General features: G+C 33.1%; 1 protein-coding gene across 3 annotated transcripts in view; it reads right to left on the bottom strand.

The window, feature by feature from the left end:
- IL1RAPL1 (interleukin 1 receptor accessory protein like 1) overlaps positions 1–18,095 on the bottom strand; it is a 1,361,951-nt gene that overhangs the window by 278,906 nt on the left and 1,064,950 nt on the right. For all 3 annotated transcript variants that reach the window (XR_013531555.1, XM_054250916.2, XM_035288301.3), the window contains one exon: positions 9,789–9,863. Coding sequence is in view for 2 of the 3 variants with exons in the window: in XM_054250916.2 (XP_054106891.1) it covers positions 9,789–9,863 (75 nt within the window). In the remaining variant the exon portion in view is untranslated. The remainder of the gene's footprint in view (positions 1–9,788; positions 9,864–18,095) is intronic.

Raw genomic sequence — 18,095 nt, 5'->3', positions numbered from 1 at the left:
TAAAGATCTTGGCATTTCTTAAAAGGCAGTATTGTACTTGTGTGTGGTGAATTGGAAGGAAGCCTCTTCATAAAATTTTGCTATGGGGCTTAGGTTTCAAAGCCTTATGGACACTCTATGTATTGGACTCACTAAATATCTGGCATGGTTTGGAGCCTATGTTTAAGTACATTTTGGCAACAGCTTCATTCATAGAGCTGCAAATCAGGTGGCGTTATATATACTTTTGTATTTAAAAGAAAGAAATTATTAAACTTATATGAATATATTAAGATAGAAGTGATTGGCAGAAAATCATAAATTTTAGAAGACTTAAAATGCAAGATGTTCCTTTAAAAATTGGAAATAAGAACTCTCATCACAGCTATGGAAAAATAAGCGACACCATTGGCAGTTATCCTATTACAGTATATTTCTAAAATATCAAGGCAGATAAGAGAGTAGGATGGCATACAAAGTATATCCCTTATGAAAATAAATTATGTTGTCATGATTGGACATGAAGTATTCTGGTTACTTAAGTATTCTACCCTACAAAACATATTTTTAAAGAATTTGATTAAAACCAATTACTGTTGATTCTGAAGCTGGTGAGTAAAATGTAATATTTCCTCAGAGGAGGCAGAAAGTCACAACGGGGACATTTGTTTCCATTAATAAACAAGGGGAAGTCGCACATGGCAATGGGTGGATGATCCTTTTTCTGGGCCAGTTAGACTCTATCAATGAACCTCATCTTATGAAAAAGTAAAAATCCGCATTATCACAGGGAAAAGTTATGGGGGTAATCATTCAATTACAAAAGGGTTCTTACATAAAATTATTCACCACAGTTTCTTTAAATAGCATATTTCCTTTGTGCATATAAATCTTTCATTGAACATTAGCTGCTTAAAAGAGAATGGGGGACAGAGCCTCTTATACCTGATATGTTAAGCCACTGCTAATTGAAAATCCACCAAAAATTTCTCTGAAATTATGATGATTCAATTTACCCACAATTCTCTGGGAATATACTAAGTTGGTAAAGTAAGGTTTCACATTAAAGCATAAAATACTGGTATCCTATTTTCATAATCTTATTCAAGCACCATGATTTTTTCATGAAGAGTCTCCATGTAATTTAGAAATCCTTAGTTATTTAGCCAAACTTCAAGAGGAAATTTATGGATGAACATATCTATTTATATCCAAACTTCAAATGATGTGGATCTTTTTATAGTTTCTATTTCAATGGACATCAGTCATGTAGTGCATATTCTTATGTTGAAAACTCTTTCAATATTCTAAACCATAATGTTCTCTGTTAGGTTTATTTCTGATAAATTGGCATTTTCTTTGCAAATTCAGGAGTAGTTCTTGTTAACATGGGATACTCACTGCATTTTTCTATGCTAGTAAACTTCAATCATTAAGAATGACTTAGAAAGTTTTATGATAACAGTGTTTGTCAGGGGAAAAGCAGCGTTTGTTGTTTTTTTTTTTTTTTGTATAAAGTGATATAACTATCACCAAACCTTCATGACGAACTTGACAGGAATAATGGTATAAAATTATTTTCCAGGTCTCTTGTTTTAAACAATATTATACCTGAATTTCCTGTTTACAAAAAAATTTTTCACTCTTATTTTTGTCTTGATGGTCATTTATAAATTCATGTGGCATAGTGTCCTTTAAAATGTCATTTTCTTTAAGAATAGAGTTCATTTTCTTCTGTTACAACTATGCACTTGCTACATGCATTTGGCTAGCCTTGATGAATTAAGTAATCTAAAATCAATAATTTCTATAATAAAGAGTTTCATTGAGTCACAAAAATTTAGTATGCATATTGTGTCCTTAAAGGGGAGATGGAAATAAATTTTCTAAAATCTTTTATCCTGTAATGAAGCCCATATATCCTGCCATAGTATGATACTGTAGTAAGAATATAAGCATGACCAAATAAGCATTGACATTCAAAATGCATTTCGAGAATCTTTTATATACAGTACTCTTTTATAGTGTTCAAATGTCTCAACTACTAACAGCAAACATATATTGACTACTTAATATATGGCATGTAATGTATTAATTTTTACATGCATTATCTGATCAAATACTCGCATTACCTCCATAGAGGTAGTACTATCTCGGTACCTTTTTATTGATTAGGAAACTGAAGGCTGGTTGTTCCAGGTCACACAGAAGTAAGTAGTGGAGTTAAATTGTCATATAGGTCTGTGTGTGACTTCAACTTGGAGCAACTACCGTACACTGCCTCTTAATTGTAACAACAAAAACAACAATAATATGATGATAATGACAAGGATCATGATAATGGCAAAAACAAGCTTTTGTAAATTTTTTATGTAAAAAACATGTAGCCATTTTGGGTATCCATTTTCTCATCAATAAAAAGAAGGTTGGGCCGAGTATGATGGCTCATGCCTGTAATCACAGCACTTTGGGAGGCCGAGATGGGTGGATCACAAGGTCAGGAGTTCAAGACCAGCCTGACCAACATAGTGGAACCCAATCTCTACTAAAAAAAAAAAAAAAATTTAGCTGGGCACAGTGATGGATGCCTGTAATCCCAGCTACTCGGGAGGCTGAAGCAGGAGAATTGCTTGAACCTGAGAGGGGGAGGTTGCAGTGAGCCGAGATTGCGCCATTGCACTCAAGCCTGGGTGACAGAGCAAGACTCCATCTCAAAAAAAGAAAGAAAAGAAAAGAAAGGTTTGACTTGATAACATCCAGAACCCCTCCACCTTTTAAAGTTCTTCATCTAGAATTGTGAAGATTTTATACCTTTATAGCTTCTTAATTAACTAATAACAAATAAAATAGTACTCATAGTGCTGGAACAAAAGAGTAATCTGCATAATATGTGGCAGGGTCCAGCATGGGGACTAGACAGGGAGTTGGAAGCTTAAATGTACTCTCTGCATTGCTCTTGTAACAGCATTCTTTCTTGGGCCTTTTCTTTCTTCTTCTTTTCCTCTGGCCCTTTTGCAAAGCAAGTGAACAAGAAAACTCACATTGTCTCTGTCCCAGTTTTAAAAGCCTTTAAACAAGTGCTCCATTGTAAATTTGTTTAAATGACTTATAGATGCTGAATATGAGACCTCTGTTGGATACATAGTTTACAAATATTTTTTCCCATTCTATAGGTTGTCTGTTTACAAAGAGCTAAAAACATAAATACCATTTGACCCAGCAATCCCATAACTGGGTATATACCCAAAGGACTATAAATCTTTGCATCATACCACATGTATGCACATGTTCATGGAAGCACTATTCACAAGAGCAAATACATGGAATCAGCCTAAATGTCCATGAATAGCAGATTAGAATTTTTAAAAAGTGGTACATATATACCAGAGAATACTATGCAACCATAAAAAAGAATGAGATCATGTCCTTTGCAGGAACATGGATGGAGCTGGAGGCTATTATCCTTAGCAAACTAATGCAGGAAAAGAAAACCAAATGCTGCATGTTCTCACTTATAAGTGGAAACTAAATGATGAGAACATATGGACACAAAGAGAGGAACAACACATACTAGGGCCTACCTGAGGGTGGAAGGTGAGAGGAGAGAGAGGAGAAGAAAAAAAAACTATTGCATACTATTCTTAGTAACTGGGTCACAAAATAATCTATATAACAAACTCCTGTGACACAAGTGTACTTATATAACAAACCTACACATGTGCTCCTGAACCTAAAATAAAAGTTATCTAAAAAGTGCTTTAACTGGCTTCCAAACTTTTGGATATCATTGGCCCACAGAAACTGTTCTTACCTTCACGTCCATCTTTTTTATGGGGTTGCAAACCTGTCCTAGAACTAGGCCTTGACCACTTGAAACTTTTTTTTCTATTTTTGGAGACAAGGTCTTATTCTGTCACCCAGGCTGGAATGCAGTGGCACAATCATGGCTCACTTCAACTTCAATCACCCGGCCCAAGTGATCCTCCTACCTCAGTCTCCCAAGTAGCTGGGACTACAGGCACATGCCATGACACCAAGCTAATTTTTGTATATTTATAGAGATGGGGGTGTCACTATATTGACCAGGCTCGTCTAAAACTCCTGGGCTCAAGGGATTTGCCTGCCTTAGCCTCCCAAAGTGCTGAGATACCAGGTATGAGCGACTGTGTCTGGCCCTGACCACTTAAAACATAAAAAGGAATTTCAACTTCTACTTAGATAGCAGTTTTAAAAGCAAATATGCAAAGTTGTATTTTTTCCCAAATTTATTTCTCCTCTCTGTCACCAAAAAATGACTGAATTTGAGAACCTGAGAGATTCATGTAAGTTAGGTCATACAATGACCTAAAAATACGAATACTAGCTTCCATTTATTGATTTATCATCTATTTAAGGATATATGATAATAACTTAAATACTGGTATATTAGGTATTCCTTTTTAGGTCAGTCAAAGGTTTTGGCGTGCTTTTTGGTTTCAAAAGTAAGATAGACTAAGAGAGTTGTTAAAGTTACCACTTTCATTTACTTTGGGGTGATAAATTTGGATTGAGTAGAATTGAACGCCATTAGTTTAAATAATTATAATACCAGTATGTAGTTATCTTTCCATGTTTTAATTATGATGTCTATTTGTCCAAAAGCTTTAATTTATGTCTAACAGGTTTATTTTGGCCTCTAGAAATATGCTGATTGGTATGTGTTTATTAAGTGGGCAGCAAGAACATCATTTTCCGTAAAAAGCTTGTACTTGGGATATTATTGTTTTTCTACTAGTAGAAAGGGAAGTTTTATGGTTTTTTAATTTGAGTGTGTTAGTAAAAATATGTCTTGTATATTCTCTATGATGCAGTAAAATCGAGTCAATGGCCTTACATTTGCTTATGAAAGCCAGTAGCATAAATGTAGATAAGAAAACCTGGCCAATACTGACTTTCCTATCTCTGGGAACTGTCATATTTACATCACTTGTACAACTCAGCAAAACAGTAATTTTTAGAATCAACAGTATTACATGACACTTTCAGAATTGAGTATCAAATTCAACACCTAAATAATAATGTTTCTAGGGAATTTATATTAAATATTTTCACACCCTAGAGAGGAAATGAAATGATTTCCCAAGTTTATTACTACAGAGTAGTAACTATTCAGAAAAGGTGCAGTCAATTAGGATCAATAATAAAATATAAGGACATTTTCCTTCATCTATTCCAAATCTAAAATTCTGTAACTGCAGTATGGTGGAACAAGGCAAGGGGTGCTAGTTAACCTCTAATGTGACATTTTATTTTAATTAGCCTATAGTTAAACTGGATAAAATTGCATATATTGGATAAAATGCATATCCTTTTACTAAGGTCTGTGTTTAAAAATCTGAAGTTTCATTATGCCCTTAACCATTTTCCTCCAGATGTTAACATCTAGTGAATCCTTGCTACCCATTCAGAAACCAAAAATGCTTGCTGTTTAATAAACTTAACAAACAAGAATAAGTTGGTAACAAAAAATAAGAGCATGGTTGGGCAGCTTACATGGTTCAGTCTACACACTATATTCTCTTGCGGAAAATTTAGACATGTGTTTCCTTTGTGCTGTGTACAAACTATTGTCAACTAGTATTTATTGACATTCCATGTACCCAGAGTACATCACAAAATTACTGGGTACTTTACTAAGAAATATAGAATCTGGAGGAAGGTCTTAGTTGAGCATTAGGATAAGCAAGAGAAGAAAATACGTAGAGATTACAGACATTCAATTAGATTTGTATATTTTCTCAAGGGTAGACATTCACCTAAATGGACTAGAACTTTCAAATATGGATAAACTCAAAGATAGTCCACTTGGACTTCATGAGTAAAGAGAGAAAAAGAAGTAAAACAGAGGAGGGAGAAGTTATTTTAATATCAAAGAAAAGAGATCTTTTCTTTAAGAGTTTTATGTTATAAAGATATGTAATTTTATTAATTTGGTTAAAGATTAAGTGGTATTTATACTTATTAAATATTTCTGGTGAGAGTTTATACAACTTCTGTGGTAAGAATTCTGAAAATATGTAGTAAGAACCTTTAACAAAATTATTTCCTTTTATCTAGTATTTTTACTTTTAGGAATCTGTTCTGTTGAGATAATTATAAAGTCAGGGGAAAAATGTATAGGTAAAGACCATCACATTATTTATAATAATAAAAACTTTAAGAATCACATTTTATAGCAATATATATGAAATTATATATCATTCACATCAGTCATTAAAAGGATATTTTGTGAGAATATTTAATAGGAGCAGAATGTGTTTATAATGTAAAGTATAAGAAAAAGATTCTATTCTTTATTTTCCCCAAATTTCTACCATTAAACTTTGTAATTATTTTAAGCCAAACGCTGACATTTAAATAAAGTGATGTCCATATCTAGATAAGTAATTAATGATGATTTTCAGTGAATTCTGAGTTGTAAAATGCGATTTGTATCACTATGTCAAGAGTAGGGTCGATTTCTACTCTTTGAAAGTCTGGTAGCGATGGAATATGCCATCTGTTCTATAAGGTTCTGAAAGTAGGCTCTTTACCATAACAGGCAGGCCACATCTCTGAATGACATCCTCAGGGCCCAGGTTTAGCAAGACAGTTGTGTCTGTCTTTTGATTCTCTTGAGTATAGCAGCCTGAAAAAGTAGTCAGGCTCACCTCCCAGATTGACTTTCAGAATGGCACAGTGAAATTTCTGGGACTTTTGCCCCCAATAAAGTGCTATTCATATATTTGCTGATGCCTGAAATTTATGTAAAATGGACAATGTTCTCTTTTTTTAATTTAGAAATAATATACAGGTGCCACTTAAAATGGAAATGCCAGGTTGTGATCACATATTGATTGAAATTCACACTTGACAATTTACATATTTTATATGAATTTAGTTTACATTATATGATTTTTTCCTAAGTACTTTGCTTTCAGTACTTTTTGCTTTCTTTCTACAATAAAAGAATTTAAATGACCACTATCAAATCCTTTCTTGTTTGAAAAGATGAAGGAATTGGAAGAACAAGACATAAGGGATATAGAAAACAGGAAAGGTAGGCATAGCTAACAAACAGCAGAGAAATTGAATTTGGAGATGAAGAGCAAATCCATGCACTTCATGATTATATAAAATTTCATTATTGATGAATTACCATATATTTGTGAGCAAACTAGAGAATCTATCAACACATAGTTATTAGGGTTGATTGGATATTCATGTAACTTAGCTAGGATGCTCAAGTTAAGTCACCAGACATGTACAAGCTCAGCTTTGTGTAATTCCTGAGGATTTTTATTATAATGTAACTCATATAAGGCTTTGATTATCCTCTGAGGTCAACTCTCAATTTGAGGACAAGTCAAGGTAAACCTTTGAATTTTTGGACAGTAAAATTCTGTTAAAAGATTTTCATCTTCTCGTAAGAGTAGGCTATAACTTCCCCATCATGGGTGCAGTCCACCCTCTTTACTCCCAACCCAAGACTCTTCTCTCAGTTCCTCTTTCTTAGGATTTGTATCATACTTGGAACCTGTTGAATAGGTAGTTTGTCAAATCTGGAAAGGGCAAAAATTAAATCCTTAAGAAAATGAAAAGCCAAAATACATATTTTTGAAAAAAGTGTATTTTAGGCATCTCATCTAAAGCCTTTTTTTTGGTCTTTAATATTATTTCCTATTTTCATTTATCCTTTTTGATTCACCTGCTAGCATAGCAATGCTAGCAAAGTAGCAACAACACTATTAAGGTAGTTACTTCAAATCAACTGTTGTTCAAAAATCCAAGGATTAAGGTTGAATTTCTCTAACTAGTAAATTATTAATCTGTACACTGTGAACCAAAAATCATAAAATATAACACAATAAAAATTGCTTAAAAGAATCCACTAGTTTAGTTAGTGGTTAAAGAGAGCTCATGCTCCTTTTCGAGTGACAGTAAAGGATTTAAGAGTATTTTTTGGAGCATGTTAATAACAGACATGCCCATATTTTTTCAAATGAAAGGCCACTTACAATTTGCATAATAAATTTCTATATTTTAAATTTGATGTGGTTAGTCTTTGTGACTTTGTTCAAGAGAAGGTAAAGTTTCAAAAATAGCTTTGCCAATTATTTTATTTTGTAAAACACTTTAGTAAGAGGTAGAGAACAACCTGACTTATTACAAATTCAGGGACAATAAAAAGAAACCCAATGGGCAACAATCAACCATAAAATTCAGTTAATTATATTTTCAAGCAAAGGCATACAATTAATTCTAATTTTCCTGTGCACATTACAGTAACTGGTATCATAAAACCCTTCATTCTTGTTCAAAATGTTTATAGTTTTATATACCTCCTTAGAAATATATCTTCCTATGAATTATTAAAAGTTCTATATAAGTATGGCTACTTATTAGAATTTATATTTAAAAATTTATTCATAATGTAACAATAAATACTATTGTAATTAAGGATGCCATGGCATGAATAAAGTGCATCTATTTGCTTCATATGTGGCATTGTTTTAATGCTATTTAAAATCTTCCATCTCAAAATAACAGCAATTCTAATACTACTTGCATGTGTATGACATTAATTCAAAAGGCTTGAATCAAAGAAAGACGTTAACACCCTGACTTGTGTAAATCCTGTATGTTCATGCTTTAAAGTTAGCAAATATAAGCATTTCAAGTGCTAGAAATCCATTGACCACAACAATTTTATTGGAGCTAAAACCATCATCATATCTTTGTGTACTGTGTCTTTGGATATGTTATTAGTAAAGATTATCACATCTGTAATCTTCATTTTGAAAACAGATTTACAATTTTGATGCAAATTCTCGCTCCAGGAATAAGAACAACATTGATAACTCAAAGGACGGTATACCGATTCTTTTTAGTTATATATGGTAAATGCATTTTCACTCTTGTATGGTTAATATAAGAAGAAATTTCTTAACAAACATTGATATTCATTTAAATTTATATTTTTGATAAATTTTTATACTGCACCACTCAAAACAAAAACTTTTCTGCCAAAGTTTATGGTATATGCATGCATACTACATTTCAATAAAAATAAGACATAATATAACAGAATTGCTATGTTTGTATTTATAATTAAGAGGGAAGTTTTTCATAATTTGGTATAACTAAATATAGCTAAATTAAACTCAAAAATTCTAGATGAACCTCTAAGATAAGTCAGAATTCTGATTTGTATATAATTATAAATTTTTTCAAAACATATTTTGTCTACAGCCTTATGTCCAAAATCTACTAGTCACTTAACCAAAAGTCACTTGTTAATATTTTATTAATATATTATCCAAAATATATCTAGCAAAATTTCTATTATATTTGATTAGACTTAAAATGTTTTTTAACTGTAATGGTGACATTTATTTTGGCAAATTTGAACCCTTTTCCCTAAATTTCAGAAATTGCATTTTAACATATTAATAGATACTATAAATCAAATTATTTCATACCACCAGTTTGAAAATCAATTCAAATCTTATAACATGGAACTGTAATGCCATCATTAAATCCGTCAGCCTATCTCATTTCCCAACAGCCACCTAAATAGCATGTGAGGTTTTACATCCATATGTCCAACTGGGTCCTATGGCATGCATTCCAAGGAATGAAATGTCTAGGTATGCTAGCATTTTCTAACTCTGTTCCCTATGAATATAAATGGTTTAGCTGAGAGTATTACATTAGGTTACAATCTAGGCTTAGGAACTGTCATGATGTAATGAGAACAGTATATTAACTAGAATTAAGGAATTACTCACCCAGCTGGGTCTCCTGAATTGTCAGTTTACTTTCCATAGGATACAAAAGCTTGGGTGGCTTATCAGTCAGGGGGGCTGAAAAACAACAATAATAATACAAAGACTTATAGTTACGCTGCATGAAACTAAAGGATAGAATACAGTCTATTTTCCCAACTATTTTTCATTTTCAAAGTAGTGTTAAAGCACTCTACTAAGTAACAATGAACATACTGTAGATAGCACCTTCAGGCAAGCTGAAAAGCTATTAGACTGTAGAAGAGTAAAATAGAACACTGCCAGATTGACAGTCACATGACACTAATGAATTAGAGCATCAGGACTGGTCAGTCCTTATGAACATATAACTGTGTTTCAGAAAGCATCTTCCATTTGTTCTTTGTTTTGCTTTTAATGGGATGGCCTACATTTTTGTGTTAATTAAAGCTACACATGATATATGTGTCATGTATTACAATGATTTTTTTGCATAAAGTTGTCTCATTCTTAATTCCATTCCTTGTTTCCATATTCTAGATCACATCATTTCAAAACCTGCCATTTAGTTATTACATTATTTCCTATGTATGTACATAGTGAGGTAGATGTGGCATTAAATTAGTACAAGCATGCACACCCACACCAAGGGAATATTTTAAAATGATATTTTCCATTGAGTCTAAACTCTTTATTACTATTATCCATTACATTTTATAGTGTTTATTGCTAATTTGCATCATATTCTCTCTTTGAGTTTAAGCTTCTACACATTTCTGCTCTCTGCTCTTGTCAATTTCAGTTATCAGCCCACAAATCTAAGAGCTTGCCATTAGAAATCTTGAAGATAGGTTTTCCATTGCATACTTCATTCCTAGCCAAACTAGACTATATCTGGACTTTAGTTAGTAAGTTCTCTTTCATTTAGCCTCCTCACTCTGCCCTGCCCTCTCTGATTGAATTGCCTAGGCCCCTTGAAACCTGTCACTGAAATTTCTACTCTATCAAGTATATAAATTACCAATTAAGGATTGCTAAGCTAAATGTTTTTGCTTTGCAGGCTTTCTTTCTTCCTTGCCAAAAGGACACGCCAGCTTGGTTGATAACTGGAAGGCCAATCTAGGCAGAACTGCCAGGAGTTGGCCACATATACTTATCACCAGAGGGTTCAAGAATTCAAGCTTCAGCAGCTTGCCTCCACTTCTCTTTAAAAGAAAACATAATAAGTACAAAGGAATGACATATCCCAGGTCAGAGAAAAAAAAAGGAATGAGTTTTGAGTTTTAGTTTGGAAGAACAACCTCATATATGATTGATAGTTTTTGTTCATAGCTATTGGAATGATTATCCCTTCATCTTTATTATTATTTAACAAGAGGATAGAAATAAAGGGCAAATGAAAGTTTGGTAATAGAATGAGATCAATAGCTTTGAAATTCTTGTCAAAGATATGACATCACTGATTAACCTTTAATACTCTTATTTCCTTCCTAAAGTGATGTTAATGGATTTTATTTTTCTACTGCCTAAATAATCAGCTTATTCACTAAATATTGGCAAAATAGTTTGCCATCAATAGGTTGGAAATCTACACTTCTTAGAATCATTATCAAGTGGTTGAATTTCAAAAGCAACTATGGTATCTAAATAAGTGTTGTATTCAGTAAATTATGTCAGTTTATATAATCTTGTGATTATGTAGTCACAAGCAGACAACTTGACAGTTTTTTACAGAAAGCAGCTGAGAGAACTGTTCCCTGTTCAAACGCATACCACATTAGTTTGCAGTAGGGAAAAATAAAGATCTATAGAGAAAGACAATAAAACCCATATGCAGTACATTTGTTCAGAAATACAAAATGGTTTTGTGCTTCTCCATCCTAACCCACCACCCCCGCCATGGCATAATGTTACAACATCCTTAAAATCTTTCGTATTACTTTCATGTGGTAAACTCGATGTCAGTAAAGGAATTTTTTAAAGCTCAGTCATGAAATTATAGAAGGTTGAAGCCAGGAAGAATTATATGCTTACTGAGTTCTTTGCTTTGGAAATTGTGTTCTCTAACACAGTATGATTTTCAACATGCCGCTCTCGGTAGTTAAATATCTGGTGGAGTTTGGGGCGGGGGGCACACACTGGGCTTAGTTCCCTGCCTTGTAGTGCCACACACTCCACTTTGACAAAAGTAGCTCTCCTTTTATTTACCTTATACATCAGTATTTCATCCAAGATGTTGACCAAACAAATCCAATTCAATTGATATATATTAAACATCATAATGTGCCAGATATTGTGATAGAGGGTTTGGAATATCTTTGGTTTTTGCATTTATACCTTACAGTGGTTTGTAGTTAAAAATATTAATACAATTTTAAAACTATATTGTTTAATAAAAATATTAATATGTTTTTTAAAAAACTGGGCTGATTCAATAATCTTGTTTTAGAGCTCAAGGATCTGAGGTGCAAAAAGATCAAAAGGCTCACCAAAAATAACAGAGCAAATTTAAGCTAGAATCCTTGCTAGATCTTTTCCTCTCTATTCTTTGTTATGGCTCCTTGGAAAATTCTGTCAAACAAATATTGCATGGGTCTGTGCAGTCTCCCCTCAAGGTGTGTGCAATCTGTTAGAACAGTGGAAACATGCAGCTAAATAATCATAACCTAGAGCAGAGAGCCCTTTCAGTGCAATCTGTCATTATCTGTTAGTGTCATGTTTTGGTATTATGTTATGATGGATATCAGTTAGATATATTTCTCATGTCATTTGCCTGTCTTTGATAGAAGTGAAGGGAAACTTTCAGTTACCAGAACAGCTGAGCTACTGATTTGATACATTAGCAAAATGACTGTGAAAAGGAGGTGATTGCTAAAGCTAAGATGTAGCTCAGTTTTACAATCACTTGAGGGTGACCAATTTTCCTCCCACAAAGGAAGGACATGAGCTGAATTTTCCATTATTTAAATGTTTCTGGAACATTATGGCATTTCATAAATATTAGTTGGATTGAACTGACAGAAGACAGAACTAGAAAACAAATGCTGCTATGGTAATGACCAATCAAGATGAACACACACAAACACAAAAACTCTCTTTATTTTCTGCATTGACAAAGGTGAAACTAGAAGGAAATTTAATCAAATTACAATTTAAAAAGAAAAGTTCTCAGCATTACACCATGACTAAACCAACTGACTTTTTATGATTAAGAAAACAACTTGATTTATGGAGACATTTCTCTCTCTAGAACAAACCTATACACACACATGCACACTCACGCACTAATGGAAACCACTTTGAAAACTAAACAAAGTGTAATAGTAATGATATGAACCATGGCATAGTTTTAAATCCTAATCATATTTTGTCTACCAAAACCCACCGCAGTTATAGTAGAGACATTTCTCTCACTAATTTTGCATTAAATATAGCTTTGTATTCACCAACAAAAATATTTTCAAGACCTCGTTTTATTCTTCAGAACATTCTATTAACAACGGTAAAACTTTACAATCATTTACAATAATAGCAGACCTCACTTACAGAGTTATTAATATGTCTCAGTTGACAAAACTGTTCTGTATAACAGAAGGAAAATTTTGAGGACACTAAGTTTTCCTACAAGCTGCCAGTTAGAGAAACAACTAGAAGTCAGCATACACAAAGATGTGTTCAGGATTGATTCCCTATCTATATTGTTACCCTGAATATTCATGAAGGGATACAGCCTCTCCCTCTTTTCTCCATCCCTTTTACACTTGAGTTATGAAACGGTAAAACGTAAAACACTGTCTTCCTAAAACAAAATGGCAATACCAGGGTAAAGAGGCCAATATTCTTGAGTCTTTCTAAAGGTCTTTACATGGAGAGAAATGTGAGGAATCTATGATTCATGTATCTTTCTCTGTTGAACAATCACCCCTTTAAAATTTAATTTTAGTCTTTCACATACTAATCCCTCAAATTCTATTGATAATGCTCAATACATTTTGGATATCTATACTTATCCTACCATAAAATGTTTCTTTCAAAATCATATATAATTTTCATAATGTATTTTAACTAGTTCCCTTCTTTACTTTGTTTCTTAGAAGCACTGTGGTAGAGTAGGGAAGATTTCACACAGTTAGTGTTCAGGGAAACATAGGTCTAACAGTTTCTGACTCCGCCTTATTTGGCAAGTTGGATAAATTATTTAACATCTCTTAGTCCCAGTCTTCTTATATGGAGAAAATGACATAAATAGTCTTCCTGCATGAATTTGTGTGAGGATTAAATAGGAAAATGCATTGAGTTCCTGCATATAGTAGATGGAAAATAAATCTGTTCTAATTATGTCCATCAAAGTGTGGGACAATAGCATTTAGCAGCCTATATAGCCTGACAAGAAAAATATTACTATTTGTGATATAATGAACTGGGCATCCAACCAAAGGATCAAAAGGAGTTTAGACCCTAATTTAAGAATCATTAACAATTTCCACATTAGTTTCCATAGCAGGGGGATTTATCTATATTCAACAAATCAGTTCAACAAAAATATTTTAAAGACTTTTAAATATGCAAGGCAATGTACAAATGTACAAGGATTATAAGGGGATCAAATGTAAAGAAAACATAGCATTTGGTCCTGAAAGAGCTTATAATCTAGATTATTATAAATACCTCCATAATCCAATTTCAAAAGTATTTATGAATGACCTAAAATAGTCAGTACTAAATTAGAGATAAAAGTATGAGTAAGACATAGAGTCATTCATAAGGATGTTCACAGATGAGAGCATATTTATGATGCATTGTAGTGAGTGTTATACTCAGAGATAACTTTTTGGTGACCTCATTTGAATCCACAAGTATTTTGTTCATTTAACTAAAACTGGTCACAAAAAAATATTCAAAGACTTACACAGTTGACAATAAAAAATGCTTTGTGCAATTGCACGGACTCACTCCATTTTACAATAGGTTGTTTGTGCATTTTTTTTAACTTAAAAGAATTGACAAACAACTGCCTGTGTTCACAGATAGTAAGGGGAACCTGGATCACCCATAACGCTTCAACCTCTGAATGACTCAATAGTAGAATTTCAGTTTAGCTTTCTTTGGCAAAATATTTTAAGATTAGTTTCTAATAGTGGAGTGTATATCTTGTGAGAGTTGTGGAATGTAAACACAATCTCATGGTCCTTGCAGAAGAAAGAAATGGACAGAAGAAAATATCAGTATTTACTAGGTGAATCCTCATGGGGTAAAAGCGGTGCTCTATTTTTCACTTATCTCTAATAGCCACTGGTTGGCAGCATTTCTCTTTTCTGTTGGAAATCATTATGGTGACTAACCACAGAGTCACAGAGCCTCAGGAGCCTCAAAGAGTAAGGAGTGACTAAGCAACTGAACAGAAAGGAGCTAGGAGATCAGTTGATGCCTAAACTAACAACACATACAAGGTAACTTTGACTTAAGAGTCATGCCTAGGAGACAGAACAAACACTTCCAAGGAAGTAACTCATAATATACCTATAAAAATACATGTATTTAGTTAAGCCAAGGAGTTCATTTGGCTAGCTTTGATACTTAGTATTTTGTTCATTTAATTTGATTAGTGTGGTTTGTAATTAAACTATAAAAATACTGATTTATTCATTCAAAATATATTTGACGAAGTATTTCTTCTCTGCCAGGTACTAGGGGCTATAACAGTAAACAAGACAGACAAAATTCCTGCTTTCATGGAGCCTGCATTCCAGAGAAAGAGATGTAAAATAATCATATAAATGGATATGCACAAAATATAATGTCAGGTAGTTAAAAGTACTTTGAATATTGAATCAGCTAAAGAGACAGAGACGAATGTAAGTGATATTTTAGAGAAAATTGTCAGGAAAATTTGGTCTGAGGATCATTTGAAACATATCTGTGAGAAGGGAAGAAGTGAGTCATATCAATACCTGGAGGATGTTTATGCCAGGCAAAGGGAAGAGCAAGTTCAAAGGTGCTGAGATGTCGTATACTCAGCATGCTTAAGAGATGGTAAAGAATGTCATTGTATCTATAATGACATAAAAAAAAGAATGAGAATGAATTCAGAGAGTCACTGGCAGATGCAGGAACGACCTTGTAGAACATGGAAAGGACTTGGGTTTTATTCTATGCATAATAGGAATGCTTTGGAAAGTTTTAAAAGTAAGAGAGCCCCAAGTGGCAGTTGTACCAGAGGTATCACTCTGGCATTTTGGTGTTCAAGTCTGGGAGAATAAAGTGGTGTGGAGGCAGTGAGGCAGAATGGAGGCAGGAAGGCAGGGAGGAAGATGTTGAAGCAGTCACCTGAATGGTGATGGCACAGTGTTGGTGGTGGAAGTGGAAGAATTTTTTTCCCTTAAGTATCTATTTGGTAGGTAGAACTAACACAATTTACTGAATGACCAGATGTGAAATGTAAATGAATGTCCATGAGTTAAGGGGGATGATCCCTAGTTATGAGCTTGAGCAAATACATGAATGGTGGTGCCATTTAACCATACGTGGAGATAATATAAGAGAAGCAGGTTTATGGGGAATTAATTATCTAGAGATAAATTTTTATAAATCAGTTTAGGCACCTCCTTTTATCCATACAGGCTAATTTTACTACTCAATGTTGATTTATATTTTTAAAAATTAAGCAATTGACTGATGACTCATCTCCTTGTGATTCCCCAAAGAGAAATGGTCTTAGAAAGTTTCAAATTTTAGGCTAATGTCATGGTCATTTATTATGAGACATATTCTGGCTAATCTTTACTATCCTTCACTTACTGAATAGGGAAACATTGAAAGCCTTTCCACTCAGGTCTGGAACAAGACAAAGATGTCGACTTTTACCACTTGTATTCACCATAGTACTGGAAGTCTTTGCAAGAACAATTAGGAAATAGAAAGAAACGAATGACATTCAAATTGGAAAGAAAGAAGTCAAATTATCCTCACTTGTCAATGACATAATCTTATATTCAGAAAAATCTAAAAACCACCAAAAAACTCTTAGATTTGATAAATGAATTCAGTGAAGTTGCAGGACAATAATCAACGTACAAAAATTAGTAGCATTTCTATACACAAATAATGAATTAGCTCAGAAAGAAATCCCCTTTACAATAGCACAGAAAATAGAATATCTAGGAATAAATTTAACCAAGGAGATGAAAGATCTCTACAAGGAATACTATAAAACACTGATGAAGAGAGTTGAAGAGGACGCAGACAAATGAAAAAACATTCCACATTCATATTATAGATTGAAGAATTAACATCATTAAAATGACCATACTGCCCAAAGCAATTGACAGAGTCATTGCAATCCCTATCAAAATACTAATGTCATTTTTCACAGAAGTAGAAAAAAATCCTACTTCTACCAAAAAGAAGTACAAGAAAGAAAAACATGCCTATCAGCATATCAGGCACCCTTTAAAAAATATTTGCTATTCAAATCTAATTATGCTGTGAATACTCTTTTGCTATACTACTTTTGCTATCAGTACATACGCAAGAGTTACTTGGTAACAAACGGAGGTTAATCATTTCAAGCATTGCAGGATAAATCTGCAAATTTGTTCTTAGTAGCATTGAACCCCACTCATGTCGTCAAAGGAAAGGAAAACAAAAACAAAAATAAAACAAAACAAAAGCCATTACAGACAACAACACATGCAAATGTTAAAAATTACTAAAACTGGGTGATAAGCACATAGGGTTTCATTATGTTATTCTATGTTTGTGCATATTATAGTTGAAATTGTCCATACTAAAAAGAGTTATTTTTAAAAATATTAATGCCATGCATATGAAGACCTTGGTAAATTTTTGAGTGGCATAAATAATGCATATATATACATAGTATCTACATCTACATGTATTCATATATTGAAGTATACATTATATATTTAGAGAGCCAAGTTTGTAACAAGAAATGGAATTACATGGAATTGAATTTATGCCAGCTCAAAGCAATACTATACTTCTATTTGCCTAGCAAGATTTGTTTCTATTACATCTCCACATTTCTTTGAATGTGATAAGTAGCAAAGACATTTTTACTTTAGGACAAAAGAAGAGAAAAGCCCTAACACAATTCATCAGTTTAATATTACTGAGTTACAAAAATATCCCAAATCTTAGTAGCTTAAAATAATGGTCACTTATTATTGGTCATAGGTCTACTTGATAACTGATCTGGGCCAGGATTGAATGAACTTTGTTTTACTCCCTTATGCATCTGTAGTTAACTACAGGTCAGGTATGTGGCTTTGCTCATCTTGGCTGGGCTTGCTCACATTTTTTACATTTTAA

This window comes from Callithrix jacchus, chromosome X (genome assembly GCF_049354715.1).
Source record: "Callithrix jacchus isolate 240 chromosome X, calJac240_pri, whole genome shotgun sequence".
Classification (NCBI taxonomy): Eukaryota; Metazoa; Chordata; class Mammalia; order Primates; family Cebidae; genus Callithrix; species Callithrix jacchus.
This window is presented reverse-complemented; position numbering and strand designations above follow the sequence as displayed.